This window comes from Alligator mississippiensis, chromosome 4, assembly GCF_030867095.1.
Source record: "Alligator mississippiensis isolate rAllMis1 chromosome 4, rAllMis1, whole genome shotgun sequence".
Classification (NCBI taxonomy): domain Eukaryota; kingdom Metazoa; phylum Chordata; order Crocodylia; family Alligatoridae; genus Alligator; species Alligator mississippiensis.
The window spans coordinates 116145895-116169503 of record NC_081827.1 but is presented as its reverse complement, the minus strand read 5'-3'; the positions used below and the strand labels follow the sequence as shown (position 1 = coordinate 116169503).

At 43.6% G+C, this 23609-nt stretch overlaps 1 protein-coding gene across 7 annotated transcripts in view; it reads right to left on the bottom strand.

Annotated features, from left to right (window-relative positions):
* WNK1 (WNK lysine deficient protein kinase 1) overlaps window positions 1–18928 on the bottom strand; it is a 145720-nt gene extending 126792 nt beyond the window's left edge. For 2 of the 7 annotated variants that reach the window (XM_059726501.1, XM_059726502.1), the window contains exon 1: window positions 18022–18911. In XM_059726501.1, coding sequence (XP_059582484.1) covers window positions 18022–18726 — 705 coding nt within the window. In that variant the 5' untranslated portion in view covers window positions 18727–18911. Of the gene's footprint in view, window positions 1–18021 lie in introns of all 7 variants that reach the window. The other 5 variants (XM_059726505.1, XM_059726500.1, XM_059726498.1 and 2 more) reach the window with 5 other exon arrangements.
* Window positions 18929–23609: the final 4681 nt, after the last annotated feature.

Genomic DNA, 23609 nt, shown 5'->3' with positions numbered 1-23609 from the left:
GCAACCAAAAGATGCAGATAATTCAGCTGTGAAAGCACTAACTGCAGCCTTTGCCTGAGCAGGAAAAGGGCAAGTGAGCAAGCTGAAGATTGGGCTCTGTTCCTGCTCTATGCAGCCATAAAAAAAAACCACCTTTTTTCTCTCTACTCTGCCTTCTCAAAACACAAAGGTGTGCATGCTATTTGGAGCACCTGGCATGCAAGAAAATATGGTAATTGAAGACCATCATAAAATGTACACACAGACTGAATTAGGGTTGCAAAGAAAACCTTTATTCCGTTGATTTCCCAACTTGAGGGACTCCATTAGAGCATGGCTGAAGTTTTTAACTCGGTTATTTAAACTACCTTATTTTTTTTTTTTTTTTTTTTTTTAAGCAAGCCAAAACTCTATCCTATAGAATATTATAATCAATGCAGGCCAACCATCTTTCAAGCCAGTACACAAGCCAATACCATTTAAGCTAGCTACTAGCAGTAGTAGGCTGCCGTCCCCCCCCCCCCCCCCACACACACACACACACACACTGAAACAAAGGAAGTGCCAAGAATCAGGTATCATTCCCCTACCCTTTGTTTCCATCTTACCCCACACATCTTTCTATCCCAGAGGTTCCCAATTTGCCCGTTTGCTTGATTAGTCCCAATCTCAGATATCAGACTAGATTAACCTCCATCCTATAACCTGATCCATTCTTTTTAGCAAGTCAATTGCATTCTCTCTCCACCTAATTCCCAATTTGTTTCCTTCTCTTCCACCCTCCAGTTATGAATCTGGTCCCCGCCCTACTTTTTTCCCCCCCCCCCACAACCCCTCTTCCTACCCCACCCTCACCTTCTCTCCCCAGATCTGACTCTTGTTCCTTCTTCGTTCAAGTTATGCAACTCCAAAATGCTCCAAATACTCCAAAATGCCCAAACAACCAGAGGCAAGGGAAAGAAACAAACAAGGAACCCTGCCTCAAAAGCACCACCACACAGCCCCAGCCCAGCATACTGCCACCAAGGCTGCACTGCTGTGACAGATTTGCTCCACAATGCGCATGCCTGAGTTTGGGGGAAAAAGGTTCATATATCTTTGGAATTTAACTACTGATTTCTAGAGTCACTGCTGAAGAATCTTGTCCCTCAATCTGCTGGTAATATTCCTACTAATGCAGCCCAGTATGCTGCTAGTCCTCTTCAAAACAAGGGTACACTGTCGGCTCATACTCCACTATTTGGACTCACTCTCCTAGTGAACAGCAATATTTTGTGAGGAGCACCTATTTTGTCATCTGGAGTAGAAGCATACTCGTCATATGCAGCATTGTACTGAACAAGAATATCAACTGGCATATAAAAATGCTTCCTCAATTCCGAGCCAAGCAATAAAGACTCACACTAATTTTCAAAGCCCAAGTTAGAAGCCACACTGATTTTTATAATGCTGAACAGACTTTGTTTCCTGTATTTGCAAACAGACTGGTGTCAGACACTACATATAGTTGTACCCATGCCAACTGCAAGAGATAGGTGAATTTTTTTTGGTGGTGGTGACATTATGTAAACAGATGTACAAGTTCCTCTGAAAAAACCATGATTTTGAGGCATGGTGATTCAGTGAGCCATAATATACTTCCAGGAAAAACAGAACCGATACCAACTAAAAATTGGAGAAGATGGTTTCACAAAGTGAGCAGCAATTATAGTCTTCTAATCATTTTGACGGTTTGAAGTTAGATGTTGTAATTATGAGTTTTACCTCCCCTCCCTCAAACTAGATGCAAATCTTCCTGGCCAGCAGAATCCACTGAGGCTATACCCATGTAAGACACATCCTCCTGCTCCTATATAAAAAAAACCAGATCCAATAATCTCTCAAATTCCTTCTTGCTACATCAAGGGTGTCATTTTGCCACTACCAACATTTTCTTTATTCTCTCTACTTAGAGAACTCTTTTAGCTTGCTCATTTGGGTTTTTAAGATGGATAGACTTCACTAAGATTTATTCCACCTCTCCCCCCTTCCCCCCTCCCAAAAAAACAAACCCAACAACAACCACTTGAAACTAGATCCAAGGTTTAAAAGACAAGGTGCTTTTAAACCATGCAACATTTTTTGTGCAGATAACAGGCACATCTCTGATCTTGATTCCATCTGCCATTTTTTTTTCCAGGCACACTCAAAAATGAAGATATTCACCAAAAATATTCTATATAGAACACCTAGAAAAGCTTTCCAAGACACAAAGGCTCACTTTCTTATTCTTTTGGACACTGCCAACACATTGGCTACTGTCTGTACAGCTTAAGAAAAAGCAAAAACAGATCCTAGCTGGCTGCCTGGCACAGACTATGCAAAGTACCTGCAATAACAATTAAACCCACAGACATCTCTCCTCTTTTCTGATCTGTTGCTTGCAGGTCAAAAAGTAAACTTAGTACCAAGCCATCATACAGGTTACAACACCAAGATCTCATTTCTATCTTGTAGCTCAGCTGTACCAATTCAAACCTTTAGTTACTGAATCCAAGGTACCATATACAGAAATTGAGACAACGGCATGTTATTTCCCCAACCAAGAGAGAAGGAATGAGTAGTAGTAAGTACCCAGGCATTGTTGAGCCTTAAAAAGATGGAGTAAATCTTCATCCTTTCTGCTCTCCATGGACACCAAACTGCAAGTTAGCAGGTTAGACTGACTCCAGAAGCTGACTTTTGAGCAACACAGGTATGGATTTCAGGCCTGTGATATTCCTACTCTCCTTTTTGAAAGCTCTCCTCTTCCAGAAGCCTGGGCTAGGATCACTGTGGACCAATGGATCAGAAAGATTGCAACTGGTTACCCACTGTTGCGGAGCATTCCAATACCATCTTACTCATGCATCTGTTCTCTCTCCAGGGACTCCTTTCACAAGTTACTACTCAAGAAAGGAGGTGGATTATCCTAGATCTCAAAGCACTAAAAAGACATCTTATTTCATCCCAAAGAGAAGGGGGATGTTGGCACCCCATTCTGGTCCTCTGACATCACAAAAAGCTCACTTGTTATAGTTAAAGTTCAGGATCATGGCTCTGCTCTCTTTAAATTTGTGTTAAATATCTAAACTAGTCTATAAACTCAAGACCTGCAAGTCATTTATTGTCATATCAGTTACATAGGTGGCCCCAATATATACTGTCAACCAAAGGATCTGGTCTAATGTATGAGGTGCATGTGCACAAAAAGCAGAATCCTTATAGAAAGCTATCTTGAACCACAGTTACTGTCAGGTCAGTCACTGGTTTTAAATCAGTTCAGTGAATGCTGGAACATTTAAGGAAGTGGAGCTGGTTAATAACTGCACACTTAAAGAAAGGATCATCTTAGAACTTTGTAGGTCAAGAAATCTTTGAGCACCCGTTTGGGTTCAATCAAAAAGCCACAACTTAAGCAGACCATTTTAAGTGAAATTAGGAAAAAGTTAACTGATTCAAGTGGAATAGCATTAGATCCCCAACAATTTAGGATAAGCATGTTACTAATTTGAGAAAGAAGCTGAATTCAGCTTCTATTTCTGATCACTTCCGCCTCTACTAGTCAGAAATGACTGATACACAACACAGTTGCCTCCACAGAAACCTATTGCACAAAATTAATGACCCAGCCTGTTCTCCCATTAAAGGTTTTTTTCCAGCCTTTTACTCAGTACTTAAATTTTTTATGGTACTTTGTTTCACATTATGCTCAACAGTGCATGCAACACATCACATTTTGAAACAAAATAGCCAATGGCTGTTGGCAGACTTCAATCCCCTTTCCCCAGTGCTACTGGAATAAATTAAGACTCATTTGCACTCCGGTGGCAGCAGAAAACTCACTTCACTGGCAAAATAAAAGTTAACCCCTGCCATTTACGTCAAGTAAACTCAAGTAATGTCAAGTAAAATATCATTACTGTTGATATGGGTCCTGCTTATTTATGTTTAGATAAAGTAACCAGCCGCTTATTTATGCTTTAAAAAGTAACCAGCTGATGCCAATTTAACCTAGATTGAATAACAACAGCAAAGCTCACTCCAGAAGCAAGAGTACTGCTGAAGAGGCAATGAAAAGTTTAAGGCGACTCTACAACCACCCCGGTGGCTGCTTGAGATGGCCATCCATAGAATCCTCATCCTGCATCATCCAGAGGCAGAGGTTGGGACCTCAGGCTCACAAGCACATTTACTGGAGGACTACAGAAAAAGGAATTCACTTAAAAAAAAAAAAAAGTCCAACCTCACTCCTTCAAAATAATCTGTTTTGGTGAGTCTTGCCAGTAACAACAGCTGCTGAAGTTCTGCTTTATCAGAACAGTTCTGGAACAATTTCCTCCCATTTTTTTTTTTTTTTTATTAAAGCAATGACTACAATCCTTGAAAGTGACACCCAAGTTACCAACCTGATAAACTCACAGCTGTTGGATTGAATAGTTCCATGTGAAACAACTGACATGTTTCCATCTAGTCTTGATGACATGAGGATGACTGTTCATAATGACAATCTACAGCTACTTCCAAACATTAAAAAACACCCTCAGGAAGGGAAGAGGAAAGGGAAACTGCTGAGCTGGACTGCCCTTGACCCCACACACAAAGGGAAAAACTCAGCTGTCGCTTATGTTTTGGTCATCTAAGCAGCAGCGGAAGGCATATTTGAAATGAGACACCCCTTCAGCTGTAGTCTAGTATGGTCCATGGATTTTTCCCTTCCTGGAAAGAGATTTGAGAAGTGAAAATAAGAAACGATAAGAAACAGATTCTTAAAGACACCTGCAGACATTACTGGCCATTACAGTGGGGGGCAACCGTTTCAGCAGGTGTTAGCCCCGTACTCTCCTAAAGTAACACTCTGATCCCCTTGCCCCTGCCCAATCTGCTGCTGTGCTGGCTGTCCCATTTGTGGCATGTGTCACACAGGTTGGCCATCGCTGGTCTATAGGACTGCTTTACCAGCTGAAGTTTGGAACCAGACAAATCTTAGTGTTCTTGCTCATAGGTTTTAAACTTTTTAAAGTTTTTAAATGTAATCACTACTCTTGTGAATGGTATACCTGAAGAATTCCCCTTCTTCCACAAAGTGTGCAGGACTCGTAGAGAAACCATTCACTGCTCTAACAGATGTTTTTGCACAGACCACATGCAGATAGCAGCCAACCAGATTTTGGCAAGACAGCACTATAATTACAAACTGCCCTCATAGCTTTTCCCATGCTCCTGACAGATGGCAAGAAACATTGTCAAGACCAGATGAAGAGCAGAAGAGCCACCTCCATAAAGAAATATCTTCAACTCCATAAAAAAAGGAATTCAACAAGATTAAAAGGGATGGGTAACAGAAGTCTGGCTGATGGAAAGACACAGAAATAACATCAAGATGAAAGGCATTTCAGAAGTCTAGTACTGTAATAATTGCATCTTCTCCTACAAAAAGGCCACAACTGCTTTTTGATACAGCTAAAAGACATTAGGTAAAAGATACCAGACAATTTAGCATCTTTACAAAAAGAAGTGCAACAGAAGCTTACCAGCAGCACAATTAATAGCTGTTTTAGTGTGCACAGTCCATTTTCCTAGCATAAGCACAAGGTAGCTCAGAATAAAAGCAACACTGGATTTAAAAAGATTCAAAAGGAAAATGCCTCAGGTACCAAATTAAAAACTTAGATTTTGGAAGTATGAGAACAGCACAACCCAGGGCAACTCTCGGACTTGCAGATATTCTAGGTAGAAGACTTGACAAGTAACACTTCAGCATTAGTGTTGAACTACTGATTCTTGAAGAGCCATGAACCTCTCTTTCATGACACCTATGTCCTCACTGCTGGGGGGGGGGGGCGGGGGCTAGAGGAGGTGGAACAGGAATGCAGCAGTTTCATTTTGTGCACCGAGTCTCCCCACCTAAGCAAAATGTTAATGAAAATTTCTACATTTGCAGTTAAACTGAAGGAGTTTAATCTCATGCTACTTAATCTTTTGCCTGGACACCTTTAAAAGGTTTCAAAGAACTCAACTCCTGTAGAAAGCTTTCCACAGTTCCCTAATCATGAAGCACAAGTCAGCCCATGGATGCTGTTGCAGGATTGACTGCTCCTTGCAATTCTAATAAGCTTCTTAATAGATTACTATAACCAGCAAGTCTTACCTCCAGCCAAAGATGAACTATGCAGCTCCACAATATGCTAACATTTTGACTTTGACAACAGGAGACCAGATGTTCTTATTAATAATGCCTAAAAACGAGAAGATGCACCAATACTCAGTCTGATACTGGATTGGTACCAATATAAATAAAATTGACTATATTGGAAATTGGCCTAAAGTGGATGATAAATGCTCGTGCATGAGCGTAGCCGCAGTACAGCACACAGGCAGCAAGAAGCACAGCCCAGCAGGGTGGAGAGTTGCATGCAGCTAGTAAGTATGTTGTGATGGAAGTGGGAGGGAAGGGGCACGGGCGGGGGGGGCAGATGAACACATCAATACTTATACTGGCCTCCCCCCCCGTGCCCTCCCAGGTAAGTGGTGGGAGCAGCAGCAGGAGCTGCTGGATGAACGGCACGCAGCAGCTGGGGGCACAGGGTCCTGTGCCTCCTGCAGCTCCGTCCTGCCCTGACTGGGCAGCACCTACCCCAGCCCCACTCCTTCCCTCACTGCAGGGCACACTGATTGACTTCCCCATGCCCCTTCCCTCCCCCTCCCCTTTCACCATAACAGACTTACCAGCTGGACGCAGCTGTATCAGAAAATCAGATTGGTAGCAGCTGATATGCCTCCTTAAAAACTGGCTATCGGTATTGGCCCCCAAAATATCTATCGGTGCAACCCTACTAAAAACTTGTTGCCGCACCTAGTTCAGAAGATGAGTATATTTCCATTTCCTCACATTCAGAATTTCAGACATTTAATCTACAATGACCCCAAAAGGATAATTGTGTAAACTAGGAAACTGAGGTTTAGCAAAATTAAGTGGCTTAGACAAGACAAGTGGATGTCACTACATCCAAAATTCAAATTAAACTGTTAACTCCCAAGCATCTAGAATAAGTCTTCTACAGTTTACACAAAAGCACATTATACAGTTAATTTCATGGAGAAAATCATAAGCAGAATTTTGTTGTGTGATCCACTAATGTAATTTAAGTTTCACGATCTACTTCAAGTTTAAGATCATGAGGTCTGGGACCAAGGGTTTTCTCCTCCCCTGCTTTACCAACCCTCAGAACTCCATGCTCAGGTCAGTGGTCCTGAACTCCACTACTGCTCCAGTCCCTGCAGTCTATGAATTGCAAAGCTTTGTGCAAGTTGCAGAAAAGAGCTCCTTAGCTTAACAGTACTAATAAGGATGAGTTTATACAGAATACAACGGCTGATTGTAAGATTTCCCACTATCTGATCTAGGGCCTTTGGAAAAAGCCTCTGATGATTAACCAAACAAAAATTACCATATTTACTCCAATCCAAGACACCCCTGAATTTAAGGTGACCCCCCAATAATTATACTGTATACATGGAAATTTTTAATTTGTTATAAATTTCAAAGTATAGAATCTAATTACTGGGGGGGTCATCTTCAATTCATGCCCAGCACTGCTACAGGGGAGCAGGCAATGGGGAGGTCAAGTAACAGGCCCACCGGGGATGCTACAGTTCCATTATTGACATCAATGGTGTCTGGGTGAATTCTCAGGCAGCAGCCACAGTTTTAAGAGCTTTGATTCATACAATTCTACATTATATACATAAACAGGGTACTTAAGTCAACAGACACTCAGACCCCTTTTTACACTAGCACTCTCCATCGTAGCTTCTAAGGATATGGCTGAAAAAAAAACAAACAAACAAAAAAACAAAAAAAAAAAACCCAGGAATTTGACGCAAGCAAGGCCTAGAAGCATTTGCGCTCCAAAACCAAACATCTCACCCCAATATTAGCCACTATTCCTTTTCACCAAAAATAAAATAGAAGTAGCACTGTTTGACCTACACACTGAGAACCAAAAACTGCAAAAGCCATACTAAAAAACCAATGCATCCCATAATGGCCATTAAAAAAAGGTCAGATAAGAGATGCTACTGAAAAACCATGACAGATGAGCTAAGAGGAAGTGGGGGGGGGGGGGGGGGGGAGGGGAAGGAATGGGAACACTACCAAAATACCCAAATCAACCACTTCAGTGTTTGGTTTAAACAATTTCTAGCATAGCATAAGACTTCGGTGAAATCACATAACTCATTAAACCAGTTAATTTAGGAAGCTTCCATCAAGGACCACTCTAAAACATATATAAGTGCTATGGTGTGTAGAGGGCAATACTACAGAAAAGGGGAAAAAAAAAAAGAGTTGTTTTAGGCTAGCATTTCCTATATAACAAAAAGATAAAAAAAAAAAAAAAAAAATTTTTTTTTTTTTTTTTTTTACTGTAGGCCAACTATAGCATGGCCTGCTTCTCAACTGCTTCCTTCAACTTGAGTTTAGTTTTATTTGTCATAGTTTCCTTCTCTATCTAAAGAGATCTGATTCTCTGTGGGCCCTAACCTGCTTTAGTAAAAACAGAACAAGTTGCTTCAGTAAATCCCACTCAGTATTGCAGAGGTTAGTGCCTCATCATAGACTGGTATTATTCCCAGGTGAAACAAGTTTGTTTTAGCCAAACACTAAAAGAAGTCACTGTTACCAAGGAAAATGGACTGCATCTTGATATTAGATTGTAAGAAGTCCACTGAAGGAAGAGCAAAACTAAAAAAAAGTTGCTCATTAAAAGTATCCTTCAAGACTTGAAACCTTATGTAAAAGAAGCCAATATGAAGAATAAAAGATATTCTAACATTTTGTAATATTTAACTAAATACTAGCAGTAAAAGCTGCTATAAGAGAGATGCAGGTTACATAAACATACACGGTGTTTAAATGTTTAAGATTATTTTTTTAAAGCCTACCTGGTTTACTGCTTTGACTGCAATATTTTTGGATTATATCATTTGTATGTTATTAGCCTTCACCAGGATAGAAATAGTAAGCGTTTCCATAGCGTTCAAAATACATGTGTTGGTGTCATAAGCAGCTTGCCAGCAAGAGTCGATATAACAAAAACAATCACATGGTTACACCAAGACAGGAGATGAGAAGATAGCAGGCTAATATGGACAGGGGCCAGCAGAGAAAGAGCCATGTAACACTGATACAATTCAGTAGACTGCTCAACAGCCAAAACTATAGTCTCATCTACAGTCTTGTATTCCAAATAGTATCACCGTGACCATTTTAACTATACCAACACACATAAATACCTATATTCCTATGCTACTATTATGCATGTTTGAGAGGCAGAGAGAAAAAACACATTAACTTAGCTGGGAGTCTAACTTCCCTATTTTTTGTCCACTTTCTCATCATATACTGAATAAGTGAAGCCCACCGTCTTCAGCCACTAGTACGCTGAATTTAAGAAGCTGCAAGTTTAACTCAAATTAACAAAAGCAGGAATAAGGCAGGACCTCTTCCCCCTGGATCAGTTGCCTAAGGGGTCCTAACTTTCCCACCCTGGTCAATACTACAGCAGAAAGCTAGATACCCAGTTTGAGAGCTGTCAGAAGTTTTAGTTTGATAAATGCTCACTGGCCTAAGTGAAGTAGTATCCAACAGCTCTAGATCAAACTGCTATCAAATCAGTGTACAGATGTGTGGTGCACATGGAAACGTGCAATCTCAGCATACATCTCTTGGCAGCTCTTCCACCACATTTTAGTTCTACTGTTAGGACAGAGTGAAGATGTTTGCACAGCTGTTGCCCAGGTGATAGCCATGGTATGAATCAGTACCCAAGGTCTCAGGCACTTGCAATACCACTTAACAAGCAGTGGAGGGTGCCCTTCCCCCCCCCGCAACAATTTCCTCCTGCCACCTTTGTCTATGCATCACTTGGCAATACACAGACATTTTAAACAGACACATGTGCTTCAAACAATAAAAAAAAAATATATATTTCTACAGCTTGTAATTTTGCCACTTTCTGCCTAAGTACACAGACAGCAATGCAAAGGGACACCTCAAGTCTAAAATATTAAGTCAAACCAGACTTTAAATAGCTCTGTCCCCTTTCTTAGGAACTGCACACACTGTTTCCTTCTAAAGGAAGCACTGATCACTCTTCTAAGTAGAACACCAAATGGGTGCTAAAACAGGACAGTCAGGATTACAACTAGCTCCTAAATCAGCAGTGCAAGTACAGAACCAAAAAGGTTAAATCCTATTCACTCAGATAGCTTCAAGAGAAGGTCAATCCTGCCTGATAAAGGATTCCTGATGCTCAACTGCCAGTGCATCAACACGTCAGTTTTAAGCAGCAATATTTAACCTGTCAGAAGAGGAATTGCATACCAAACATATGGACACATGATGTTATACAACATCATTGCTTCATCCAGAAAATGATGTTAGAGCCACGAAGTCATTACACAGAGGTCACTGCTTAGAATTCAGACTCTCAGCCTTAGTCATAAAAAACAAAAACAAAAAAACCCCAAAAAATACAGGAAAAGCACCTTTTTAGTTTCTGTATACCATGTAACACAAAGTAAAAGAAACTGTCAGAGTATGAATTAGAAAGAGCTATAAGCTTAAATATTTATAAAAAGTTTACTGCAAGTCTTGCAATGCTTTTTTAAAAACCATTAAGTGCTGGAGTTATGCCATTACATTAGAATTAATTTTATCTTTAAAAAGTATCTAGCACTAAAAGGCTGCTAACAGGTTGAAAAATATAAACCTTAAAGATTCAAAAACAGAGAAGGCACTTAGAACCTAAGCTTTAATCATGTCTTTGGACTACTCTTTATAAGAGTAAGAAACCTGCTTAAAAATGTTTGTATTTTGAAAACTGTCATCTTCAAAATGGTGGGTATACATTGCATAGATCCAACTTACAGCCATAGGTGGTAACTGTTGCTGAAGGTCTTTTTGCAAGCTGTTTAAAAGGAGTGAAAGCAAGGACAAGGATAGCAAGCATCAAGCCCCTAGAGATGCTTCTGCCTAAGAGGTACTGAACCCCTACACATGCATCATGTTAATCCCTTGCTGGCTGCCAGTTGAATATGTGGCCCAAAGGCTCCTGCCCCACCACTATTCTCAAGGCTCCAGCTACTGCAGCAGTGGCAACAGCAGGGGAGGTCACCCACACAGTGAGGGCAGCAAGACAGCTACATGCAGCAAAAGGTCCTGGGAAGCCCCACAGGCCCCAGGCAGTGTGGCCCCTGGCTCCTCATGTTAGACTCTGCTTTAAAGCACCATTTTTTGTTTGTTTCATTGTGCAAATTAGCAGCCTGACTATTTTCCATATTTCTGAAGACTATTACTTTGCCTTCACCGTCTCATTTGTCAAGATCCTTAATAGTCTCAATTAAAGCCCACTCAAGGCCAAGGCAGCTGCTGCTATACTCTTCAGTCAGTCACTCAATGGGTTCTCACATCTACAGGCACTTTAAGTCTTTCAGTACTATAACTAGTTCTGCTATGCCACTTGGATCAGCAATGGAAAAAGATATCCAGGGCAACTGCCTTATGCGATTAGAAGAAAGAATCTTGAAAATAAAAATTCTAATCTGTTGAAACTTAATGCAACTAAGGTCTCAAAATCAGAAGTGGTAGGTTATACAATCCAAGGTATGGATTTGTGGTTACAGACCTTCCCCCCTTCCCCGTTTCAAGCTCAACAAGTTACAAATGTCAAAAATAAAATGCTACATTAAAAACGGATCAAGAATGAAGACCAGAAATTTGAGTTCCATGCTTTTCATGTTAAGGTACATTTGCAATATGCACCTGCATTCATAAAAAGTTATTAGTTATGCACATGTAAGCTTGAAGAAGTAATATTTATATCTTTACATGACATTAAAAGAAAGTTATCAACATTTTCAATATTTACTTGTACACAACTGCAAAACCTTTATTGGCTACCACCATTTCAGAAGGCAATTAAATTAAATTTATTTCTGACATTCATTCATACAGAATAGTATTAGGTAGGTATAGGAACTGCTACATCAAATCAGATTCAATGCCCACCTGGTCTGGGGTTTTGTCCGATAGACACTCTACCAGATGTGGCAGCAAAAATCCTTCAAATAGATGTAAGATGATCTCAACCCATTCACTAAACACAAAGTTAAGCCTGAGACTTAACATCCTCCAAAAAAATTACTTAATTATTAGAGCTGCACCAACGTTGGTGCCATGTTGAATCAACACCGATAAAAAGATTAACATTATCGGCTGCTGGCTTTTATTGTCCGGTTCACCAATAAATATAATATGCCTCCCAGCCTGAGGCCCGAGACACCACTTGCATGCAAGCAGCCACATGCATGCGCGTACAAGCCAAGAAATGCAGCCAGGCAGCATGGAGAGTAGCACCCTGCAGGTAAGTCTGTGGAGGAGAAGGGGCAGATTGAGGCCCCCATTGTGAGGGAGAAAGTGGGGCAGGAGCAGGGCAGTGAATGGGACCCCAGGGAATTAAAAACACATCACATGAGCTTTAGTTCAAGTGCTGCCACCACCATTTTTAAGCACCGGGATGCTTTTAACTGGAGCAGAGCTGAGTAGGGCTAGGGCAGAGGCAGGTTGCCCACTGCGAGCTCTTCACCCTGCTGCCTTGGCCCTGGGATTCACGCACCGGCCACACTGCATCCCCTGCCCATCCAACAGTGGGAGGCACAGCTCGCTGCCACCACCGGATGGGCAGGGGACAGCGCAGCTGAAGCCAGGCTGCAGGGGCAAAGGCAGCAGGGTGAGGAGCTGCAGCAGGCAGCCCTTGCCCTGCTCAGCTGCACTCCAGTTAAAAGCATCCCAGCGCTTAAAAATGGTGGCAGCAGTGCTTTAGCTAAAGCTCATTTAATGAGCTTTAATTCAAGCACCCGCACTGCAATTTTTAAGTGCTGGGACACTGATCCCCTGGATGAGCTGCCCACAGCTCTGTCCACTCCCCACCCTGGGGTCCCATTTACTGCCCAGCCCCACTCCCTCCCTCACCATGGAGGCCTCTATATGCCTCCCCCCACCTCTTCCCCTCCAACAACTTACCTGCAGGGCACTGCTCTCCATGCTGCCTGGCTGTGCTCCTGTAAATCGTTATCAGACCAGTATCTGCTGATATGCCTAGTGAGTAATTGGCTACCAGTATCAGCCAAGAAAATCTTTATCAGTGCACCCCTATTAATTATAACTGGATAGTCTCAATATCTGCAGAATAGTTCACCTGTTTTAGAGGTGAAACATTCTTGTTTAACAAGAATGTTCCTCTAGAAAAATCTGACTATGCTTCCATATCTTGAACAGCAACAGCCTCCACTTTTCCAACAAGGTGCACAACCAGGAATTAAATCAATATTTCAAAACTTATTCCAGACCCAGATAACCAGAGAAAGCCAAAGAGTAAATAGGCGTGTTGTAATTCATCTACACAGACCTGCATTTTAACATATTTTCAAGTCAGGCCTCCCTAAATGTGCAACCTGGACAGGCATCGAAACTGACTGTATGGTTAGCAGATATCAGGACCCTTTCTTGCCTTAAGTCTTGACCATGCAGTTCCTGAAATGCTTGCAATTTCAACCTGCTCAGAAAGCAAGATATTAATAATTATTTGAATTCCTGTCAGCCAGTATTGAAGCACAATGAGGATGAAGAGATGTTTATGTTCACAAACTGTTTTCTGTTCTTATGTCTACAGACTTCATTTTCCAAGTTAAAGCTACATTAATAAAATTAAGTTAGACAGCTAGCATGACAGGATGATCAGCAATTACCCAAGGGCAACACCAATATACCCAGAGATCCCTTCATATCCTGTTTGAAGATTAAGAGTATTTTTTGCACTCAATAAGAAGTTTCCTGCACATGTTCCATCAAAACCAAAGTGTTCTGCAAGTAGAGCTTTGGTATATGAAAGTATTTTGCACCTCACTACTTCCTGCTGTAAAAGTCTAAGAACCGGATGCTCTCTCATTTTTTCTGAGCTCAGCTGCATGTGAGAGAATCTCACACTTAACTGTGAACACTAATGCTATTAAGTTTGTACCTACTCATTTTTATATCACAGCTAACAAAGCAAAGGCACCTACTGCTAAGGAAGAGGGGCTAGATGGATTCAATGGCAAACCCAAGTGCAGTGTAACCTATAACTAGAACTTGGTTTTTACATCATAGGACAGAACAAAGAAAAATTTAAAAGTTATAAACAAAACTAGCGCACAAAAAAAAAAATTATGGCTGAACTAGTCCATTTTCATCTTCCTTTCACAGGAGCCACTATTGCATGATACTGTTTTACCAGTCTTGCTTTTGGAATACTCATTCACACTGCTCTAGGGACAGGACTGATTATTCCCTATTGGAGATTCACACTAACCAGATTAATACTGCACTGATGCCACATAATCTACTTTTGCCATTCTGGTACATCAGCAATACAGTGTATTCATGCAACTTATTTAGAGCAGCAGTACCAAAGAATAAAGGGAAATGAGTGGCACGGCATCTGCCCATATATGAGCAAATGCCTCTTAACTTCATACAACTGACCATTGTCTCTGCAACCAGTCCTCCTTTCTCCATTAAAAGGCAAGGCCCTTTCCAGTTAAATCTTCCTGGAGAGAGAGCCTGACCTGTATGAAGAATTTGAAGACTTTATTTTTCTGTAATAACCATCTCACACATTCAGAAAGTGAACAGAACTGGTGACAGAAACCACAGCAATCTTTCACCTAAATGCATCTTACGCGCTCCATTGCTTTTGGAAGACAAGATATTTAGCTGCTTTGGTAGATGTTATCCTTCCTGTCTACTGAGTTTCCAGAAGACAGTTAAAGATAGCCATGTCATCCAATTAAAAATGCTCATGGTTAACCCACTGACCCATTCTAGACTTTCCTGCAAAAGGCACCAAATCCTGGAACAAGGCCTATGACAGCCCTGCTGCAATATTGTTTATAGTGTTCAAGTCATGAACTACTGACAAACTGGACAAGATTAGCATCATATACTTTCCTGAGAAAAGGCATTTCAAGCTTCTCTGATATTAAAGATATACCCAAGACAGTTGATTGTGACAATATCTATAGAGCTTTAGGTACATGTCTCAAGAAGGTACATCACTTTTTGCCTCACAGCTCACCCCCTACCCCACATTCCTAAATCGAAAAAGACTGTCAACATTTATATGAACCGGGCTAAATGGTTATTTCATGCCAACACCCCTGACTAGTTTTCTGACTATGGCTTATATACATAGATACATAGGTAAGGTCCAATCATGTGCAGAGATGATTTATGGTAGAACTGATTACAAGCATCCTGAGCTGAAAGGACAGTTAGTCATGCTCTATAGCTTTCCAATGCCTACAGTGCCCTTTAGCCCAATTTACACACCAGTGGTACTGTTAGAGCTCTAAAGGAAATAATATTATTAATATATATAAGTGAAAGATTTAAACAAAGCTTTTTCTGTAAATGAAGTTAAGATTATTATGAAGTTATTTTAATTCTTTCCCCTCCCCATTTGTATCAACTATAAAGCCAATTAATATATTTTTTTAAAAATCGCATATCATAGTATGAAAACAAACTAAACTATAAGTACTTGTCATAACAGAGGGCAACTATAGAGGAATCCTAGCTCGTTTTATGCTCACAGGAGAAACTAATACAACCAAGGCCAACAGAGAACCTGCTAAGTCACCATACTGCAACACTGGTTGCCCAGTATCATATTTATTATACATCAGCTCATCCCCAAAAAGTCATACAGTAGTATTTTAGTGATGGAAACCCGGTACAAGAACATTTCAATGCAAGTGACAGATCAGTGATGCACATTCCTACAATTAGTACCAAAACAAGTATGTAGCTAGTGGAACACTGACTACCAAATCCCACTCTAATAAAAACCAAAAGCAGCAAGGGGCCAACATATAAAAGTCATAAAATGAAAAAGGTATATATATTTTTACAATGAAGGGCTTATTTCTAATGGCTATAGGGCAAGTCTCCATTCATGTTCTAAGGCTTGCATTTTTTCACAGTGAGCAAACTCAGAGAGAGAGTAATATAATCTACATTACATTCCTGAAATTCAGCTGGGTGACAGCATTTAGCTCAATGTATTTCTCTCTCAGAAAGTTTTCCTTTATGTACAAAGGAAATTTCCAAGACAGAAATACACTAAGCTGAATGTTGAATGCTACAATACTTCAAAACACAGAATTTAGTTATAGTAGTAATCTCTATTTCTACATTATATATAGTAGTTCACACACGCAGAGCAAGTGATTATTACTATATAGTAATAAAAGATTACCACCACCATTATTAAATGCTATGTCTTGAAGTACTGTAGCCATATTCTGGAGTCCAATGCTATGCCCCTAAAGTAATTCTATAAAGAAATTTATTTCAGATACCTGGTACTTCTGCAGGCTACTTTGTTCCTTAAAGTATTCAAAACAGCACCCTGTCATAACTTCTGCTGAAGTCAGAAGCCACTACTTCAAAGCTAACAACAGTAACAAATGGGGAAACAAATCCAAGAGGATGAGATCAGAGAGTTTCTACCATTGAGAAGAATTTCAAATCAAAGTTAATTTGGAGGGATTACTAAAATCCACTCTCAGTACAGCATGCACTGAAGGTCTAAGTAAAATCTAATTGGGCAACATCACTAAATGCAACCTGGAACAATGACAAGGGCATCATTGGTATAATAAGTTAGCACCGGAAATTGGTGGTGGGAGCGCAAGATTTGTGAAGTTAAGAGAAACCTAGTATGTGTTGATGTACTAGCCATTAGCCAGAACACTTAAAAGAAACTATTCACAGCACACTTCAGAAAGCAAAAGAGAGCTGAGAAGTCTTGCAGTAGTTTTTGTCTGACAGTAATAGTTGCTCTTCACAGAAAAATATAAACAAGTTTTGGCACATGACATTACAGCTAGTCAATTTGTGAGGAGCAAGCACTGCGCAGCTTGCTACTCAGACACTAATGGAAGAGATTACTGTTTACTGGGGCTTTTCTTTTTGCCTCTTCTAATTTCTCAAAGGGAGGCACTCTTCACTCTTTGGCACAGAGACTCCCATCTCCCAGTTAGCAAGAATACTAACATGTCAGGTGTTTGTAACTGGTACTCCAAGCTCTTCCCTCCCCATTAACCTTGTTGCACAGCAACCTGCCTCTAATTCAGTTATACATGCTCTAACTTGCCAAGAAGCTCAGGCTGATCCTGACATCATGGGAGTGCAGTTTAGCAAAACCATAGCCAAGAACTGGAAAGTACAGCAAGTTACCAGTTTAACTGGGTAGTCACCTGAAAATGTTGAATTTTATCTTTTACAGCTCTAAGGATAGGAGGCTTTATACTAGCTGTTTTATCAAGCAAGAGCAGCAGAACCTACTTGGAGCTACAAGTCAATAGTAGTGCACTGCACCAACTAGTTTGACATCCGTTTACCAGTACTTTATTTGAATTTTGCTAGGATATTTCATAGCAGCTTCTAGCAGATGCTTTCATCACATGTGCATGCTTATGTACACCAGTCATTTTTTTTCCAAGTTACATCCCCTCTCCTAAACAGATTCAAACCTAAACTAGATTGCAATCCATGCAAAGTCATGTTAGGAGCCCCTCTCTAGTCTGGACATGCCTCCCCAAGACTAGGAGAATTTGTTCAGTCTTCCAAGTTGCCTCCCATTCTCCCAAAGATGTAAAGCCTTAAACAAACAAAAACAAAAAGTGTAGCCACAAACTGAATGCTGTTCCCCTCTCCAAGGCTGGTCTCTCAAGGGAAACGTGTCCTGGGAATAGAGGGGGCAGCCAGACCCAGGGAAGCAGCTGCACCCTCCTTTTGAGGAGTGGCTGGGTAGTGAGCATGGCAGGACAGGCTGCACCTGCATCCCTGACAGCGGCTAGTGGGTGGGCAGGCAAGACACAAGCCCACTGAACTGCCAGCTGCGGGTCATGTTTTACCTGCAGCTCACACCATGCGACCTCCACCGTGGTCTCGGTGTCCAACCCTTTGTAGACCGTTTTGAACGAGCCCCTTCCAATCTCGATGTCGAACTTGAGGAAGCGGCCGTCGGGGGAGATGCCTACGGCTTTGGTCTCCAGCTCCTCGATGTCCTCCTGCTGCCGGCTGCGGTCCTCCTGCGCCTCGCGGCTGGCAGCTGCAGCGGCGGCGCTGCCCGCGCTGCTGCTGGGGGGCAGCCGGGCCTCCCCCGCCTCGTCCTCCTCCTGCTCCTCCTTGGGCAATAGCGGGGCGGCGGCGGCGGGGTCCTTGGCGGCAGGCGGCTCCTCAGCGGGCTGCGGCAGCGGCGGCGGGGCGGGCAGCGGGGCAGCAGGCTCGGGCGGGGAGGTGAGCGGCGGGGCGCTGCGCAGCGGGGCGGCGGGCGGCGGCGGCGGCTGCAGGCCGGGCAGCTCCAGGGCGGTGGCATTGGAGTCGCAGATGACGCTGCGGCGGAAGAAGCGGTGCTCAGTGGCCACCGCGCCGCGGCTGTCCTTGTCCATGGTGTGGCGGCGGCGCCGGTACTCCTCGCCCGCGCCGCCGCCCGGGCCCGCGCCGCCGCTGGGGCCCGCCTGCTCCAGCCGCTCGCCCACGGAGCTGTCCGAGCTGGAGCCGTTCTTGGGCGGCGGCGGCGCCAGCAGGCGGGGGCCCGCGCTGCCGCCCCCCGACATGGCGCTGGGAGCGCTCAGGCCGCGCCTGCTCGCGGCAGCTGCTGCCACAAGGGAGGGTCCCGCGGGCTGTTCAGCGCGGGGCGCGGCGGGGCGAGCGCGGGCCCAGCGGCGGCGCCCATGCTGCGGCGGGCGGTGCGGCCGACATGGAGCAGGCCCCGCACCGGCCCGCCTCACACGGCCATGGCGGCCACGGCCTCCCGCGAGGAAGTGGCGGCGCGGCGCGGCCCGGCCCGGCCCGGCCCCTCGCGAGCGCGCCAATGGGTGGGGTGGGGGAGTGGCTCGGAAGCTGCCGCTGCTGCCGGCCCTCGGCGTTAAATGGCGACTGGAGCCCGAAACCGACACACACTCATCGCGCGGCCCCGCCCCTCGCCGCTCTGCGCCTGTGCTGCTGCCGCGGGGCTCGCCGGGAGGTCGAGTTTTCTCGGCTGGGCTCCGCCGCGGCCCGAGCCCCGCGCCGGCCTACGGCTCCCGTGATGCACCGCGCCGGTGCAAGGCAGCGCGGGAGTTGCAGTTCGACGGCGCCTTCCTGCTGGGTCCTGCCGCTCGCACAATGCGGGGGGGGGGGCGGGGCAGGCTGGGCGGCAGCCCGCAGGGCCTAATTCGCAGCGCGCACCGTTGTGGCAGGCCCCACCTCCGCTTTTTGCTGTAAATCTACTTGGAAAAGTCTTTGATTCGGGCTGGGGATGAGCAAATCCAAGGGGATAAAGAAGCTGGGAGGGATTCTCTCCAAAAAGAGAATCTAAGGGTGGGAAATGATGGATGGTCTTGGGTTTCTTTTTGAATGTCAAGAAAAAAATAGGTAGTGCAAGGTTCCCTGGGTGCTGATGTCTTTTATTAAACTAGCTCAAATAGTTTGAGTTGGTCTAATAAAAGATACCAGATTTACCCAAAGAACCTGGTCTGCCTATGTCCTTAGACCAACACGGCTACAACCTACACCCCTGTAAGAAAAAATAGCTAGTACAAGAGCAAGGCTGTTGTTGGATGGCCCAGGACTGACAGCAGAAGCAAGGGTGTCTCGGGGTGCTATGTTTTATTGGACCCACTCCATGCTTAGGATAAATCGAGGCGCTTTCACATGCAGGACGCTGTCTGGCTTCTTGTGATCAGACCTGAGGAAGAAAGTCTTGCATGGGAAAACGTGTCTAACTTTATCCCAATGACAGGGCGGGGCCTGAGACATCCTTGCCCCCCTCTGCCCCAAAAAGGGTTGTTTTTGTTGTTTGTTTTCATTTAATCCCAAATCTGCCTGTTCTATGTTTTCAGCTTGTGCAGCCGGCACAGCCATGGGCGGATGTAAAATTTTGAAAAGGAAGGTGCAGTGATGAGATGCATCCTCACATAGAAAACAACACCTATTTTTCCGCACTTAAAAAAAAACAACCTAGAAGCTTTATCAGTATCCTAGAGGCTGAGGGCTGCATTATTCAGTGTAGAATTGATGCAAAAAACAAACATAACGTCACTGGAAGATGAGTTAAAAACCACTTGCACAGCTGAGACATAGGAGCTTTGTTACCAGGAGCAGCTAACAGACAGCGGACTTGCAGAACAAAGGCTAGCCTGATTGGTGGACTATCCAGACCATTAACAAAGTGAAATGAAAGTTAGATTATAATAAGACATGGAGTCAGTTGACCCCCTCAATACTGCCTAACTAGAAATGCTGCTGCCAGTGCCAGGCAGTTGGCTTGAAACTGGGTGGAGCAGGAATCGAAGCAGGGTGCAAGTGCACCAGTGCATTCCCCTGGATCTACCCCTGGGCACAGCCCTGGGGACCAGCCCTCAGTTTCTACCCCTGCTCTGGCACTGAGTAGTTCTGTGGCAGTGCAGCGCTCGGGTTGGGCCTGAGCCTCTGAGAGTGGTGAAGCTGGCTGAAACAACCTGGAAGAACAGTGAAACTTATTGGTGATGTTTTGTTAATTTGCACAAACCCAGTGCAGTCGCACAGTTATGCAGACAGCATTAATAGCACAGGGTGCAACAGTTTATAAAATCAGTTTCATAAAGAGGAGTCCCAGGTAACACAGGTAAATTTATCTAATCTGTGGGCTCAATCCTGAAAAGCCCTTTGCTCTCTGGCCCCAGCCCAACAAAGCATTTAAGTAGGTGCTTTCAGTTATGATGCAAGTCAACCATTGGACATGTAGGATAAAGCCCTGAGGCCCTTAAAAGTGGTGTTTTGAGTGACTTCTTTCCATGAGAGAAGATTTTTGGTTTACGAATTAAATATTCAACTTTCTGTTCTCACCCAGGTCTCAGCCCCATTTTGCTTCCTTAAAATCATGGGTACAAATCACGATTGGTGCTGTGGTACACTCACAATATTTTTTTTGTCTCAGTTTTCCTTGCTTGGGCACGTGGACACAGTCAGCTACTGAGATACAGAAGTGATATAAACTGTAGGTGCAAATGACTGCTATGCAAATGTGTGCCCCACATTATTTTGCAGCTCCAAAAAGTCCAGCATTTGCAAATCTTGCCATTAAGATCATTATTCTTGCCTCGTTTGAGTCACAACCTGGCTTGTTCTGTTGAAAACGAAGAGTATGCAATGGAACAGCAATAGAAGGCGGTGGGAACTCTCACACAAATCAGGGACTTCCAAGGCATCAGAATCAGTGATACAGAACGTTCATTTGGTATATTTTTATCATCTTCCTCTTTCATATTAATATCACGACTAAGCACTTTTGTTCTGACTCATAAGAGCTGTCTATCATAGTCAATGGGAGTACCATCATGAATAAGAAGGGAAGGAAATACCAGTGGAAATGAAGTAATACAGGCTTGAACATAGGGTAGCAACCACAGCTCTCAAGGGACCTTGTTGCATACTCTACTTGCCAGCCTGTACTTGTGGTTCTTCACTGGTATTGTTAACATTGCTAGCTAGAGTAAAGTTAACATTGGAATGCCTGCCTGCCTGCACTGCAGTCATATCTTCATTTTGCTCTATAGGCATACTCTGTGTGTGTGGGTAGCAATCAGGCTACAGGCAAAACTTAAAGTTATACCTCAAGATAAGGATGCAGTGAAGGCAAATCCTGCTCCAACATCTCCAGGTATATGTTCCTTCTTTTGTGATGGAATAAGTGCAGCTCCACTGGGCAAAAGGTGGGGAAGAATTTGGGAAGAGCAGAACATTTGCAACCCCTGAAGTGAACACCACTCTGTTGGAGTTCCCAAGTTATTGTTATACATGGGATCCTGTGGGAAAGACAGGACAGCGATATAGAAGACTTAATGCAGACAGTGCCATAGCAACTAAGTTTGGCACCCAGGGCAAAGCTCACAGCAGCAGCCTGCCCTCACCCCACACACAAATCCAGGGGGGACACCCCCCCCCCCCCATGCTTACCCGGGACTGCATACAGCATTGGGAACCGCCCTCCCCCTGTCCCAATGCCCCACTAAACAAGCCGCTTGTGGCTCTGTCCTGCGCCCCACCCCGGCTGGGCAGTATTTGTTGGTTCCCCTGCACTTCGGTGTCTGGGACAGTCACCCCACTCGCTGCCCTCCCACCACCATTATGGCACGTCTGCAGATCCTCCATTTTTTCCCCTCTCCTGGGTCCAGTTGGGCTGCACACTGTTCCAGCTATTAAGCACAATCAGCAGATACAAAATGGCTCTGCTACAGCTCTGAGGCCTGGGAGGCATGACTCCTTTTTTCCCTTGATACAGATCCCCAAACCACAGCTCAATTATTCTGATCCATGCTGAGAAAGAGACATGGAGTCATATTTGTCCCAGCCTTTTCCCAGTAACTCTCGGCTCATGCAATTGAAGTAACACCAGGATAAAGCAAGCCCCTGGGTCTTAACATACGGTTTAAGTGGTGTTTGTATGTCATGTGTAGGCTGTCTGCACACAAGTGAATTTCACCTACAGTAATTAAATATTTTTTCCAGCCTTAATTAAGCAAAGCCCTTTTACAAAAGATTTGAAGCCTTGCACTGTCTAACCACAAGGAGGCTGGGGGCTGTCTCTCATCAGAAATGCTGACCATTACTCAAATTAGGTACCTTCCCCAAGGATCTGATCCTACAAATGCTTAAGCACATGAGCAATCCCATTAAAGTCAAATGCAGTGATCTGAGTGTGGTGATTTCCAGTGGAGCCCAAATTCTTAACTCTCCTCACTAGCACCTCTGTTGGTGAGAGGTGTGAATAGCACTCTGTGCCAAATGTGTCTGGTGAGAAGCTTTAGGACAGGGGTGGGCAAAATGCAGCCCGGGGGCCCAATGCAGCCCACCAGGCCATTCTATCTGGCCTGCGGGGCCCCTAAAAGTTTAGAAAATTAATTTTAATCTGCCCTGGGCTGCCTGTCATGTGGCCCTCAATGGCTTGCTGAAACTCAGTAAGCGACCCTCTGCCCAAAATAATTGCCTGCCCCTGCTTTAGGATCTGACCTGGAGGTGGGAATTCTGGATTTTGTCTTTTCTGTCTCTGAAAAGTCTACGCGGAATGATTTGCGCATCTCTGTGTTATGTGGGTGGTTTTATTATTATTATTTGTGAGTTTGTTTCTTTCATAATAGATGCCCTCCTACTGTGGGTATTTTTACATTTCAGGGTTTTTGCTTCCACTGTAGTTCAATTTTCTGTTCTCTTAATCTGTCCAACTGTATTTAGGTTAAGTGGGAATTTACTTTTCAATGTTGCTGCAAAATGTCATAAAGTATTAGCATAAAATATTCACAGACCCTCATTTTAAACATTAACAGAAATTAAATACAGAATATGGGTAGATTTATTAAGGGCCTAAATATTTACCTCTCAAGGCTGATCTGCACTGGGGAATAGGAAGCTCTGCTCTAGCACCACAGGTTAGACCAATTACAGCTTTAAAAGACAGAAAATGCCTCTTAGAGTACTAAGT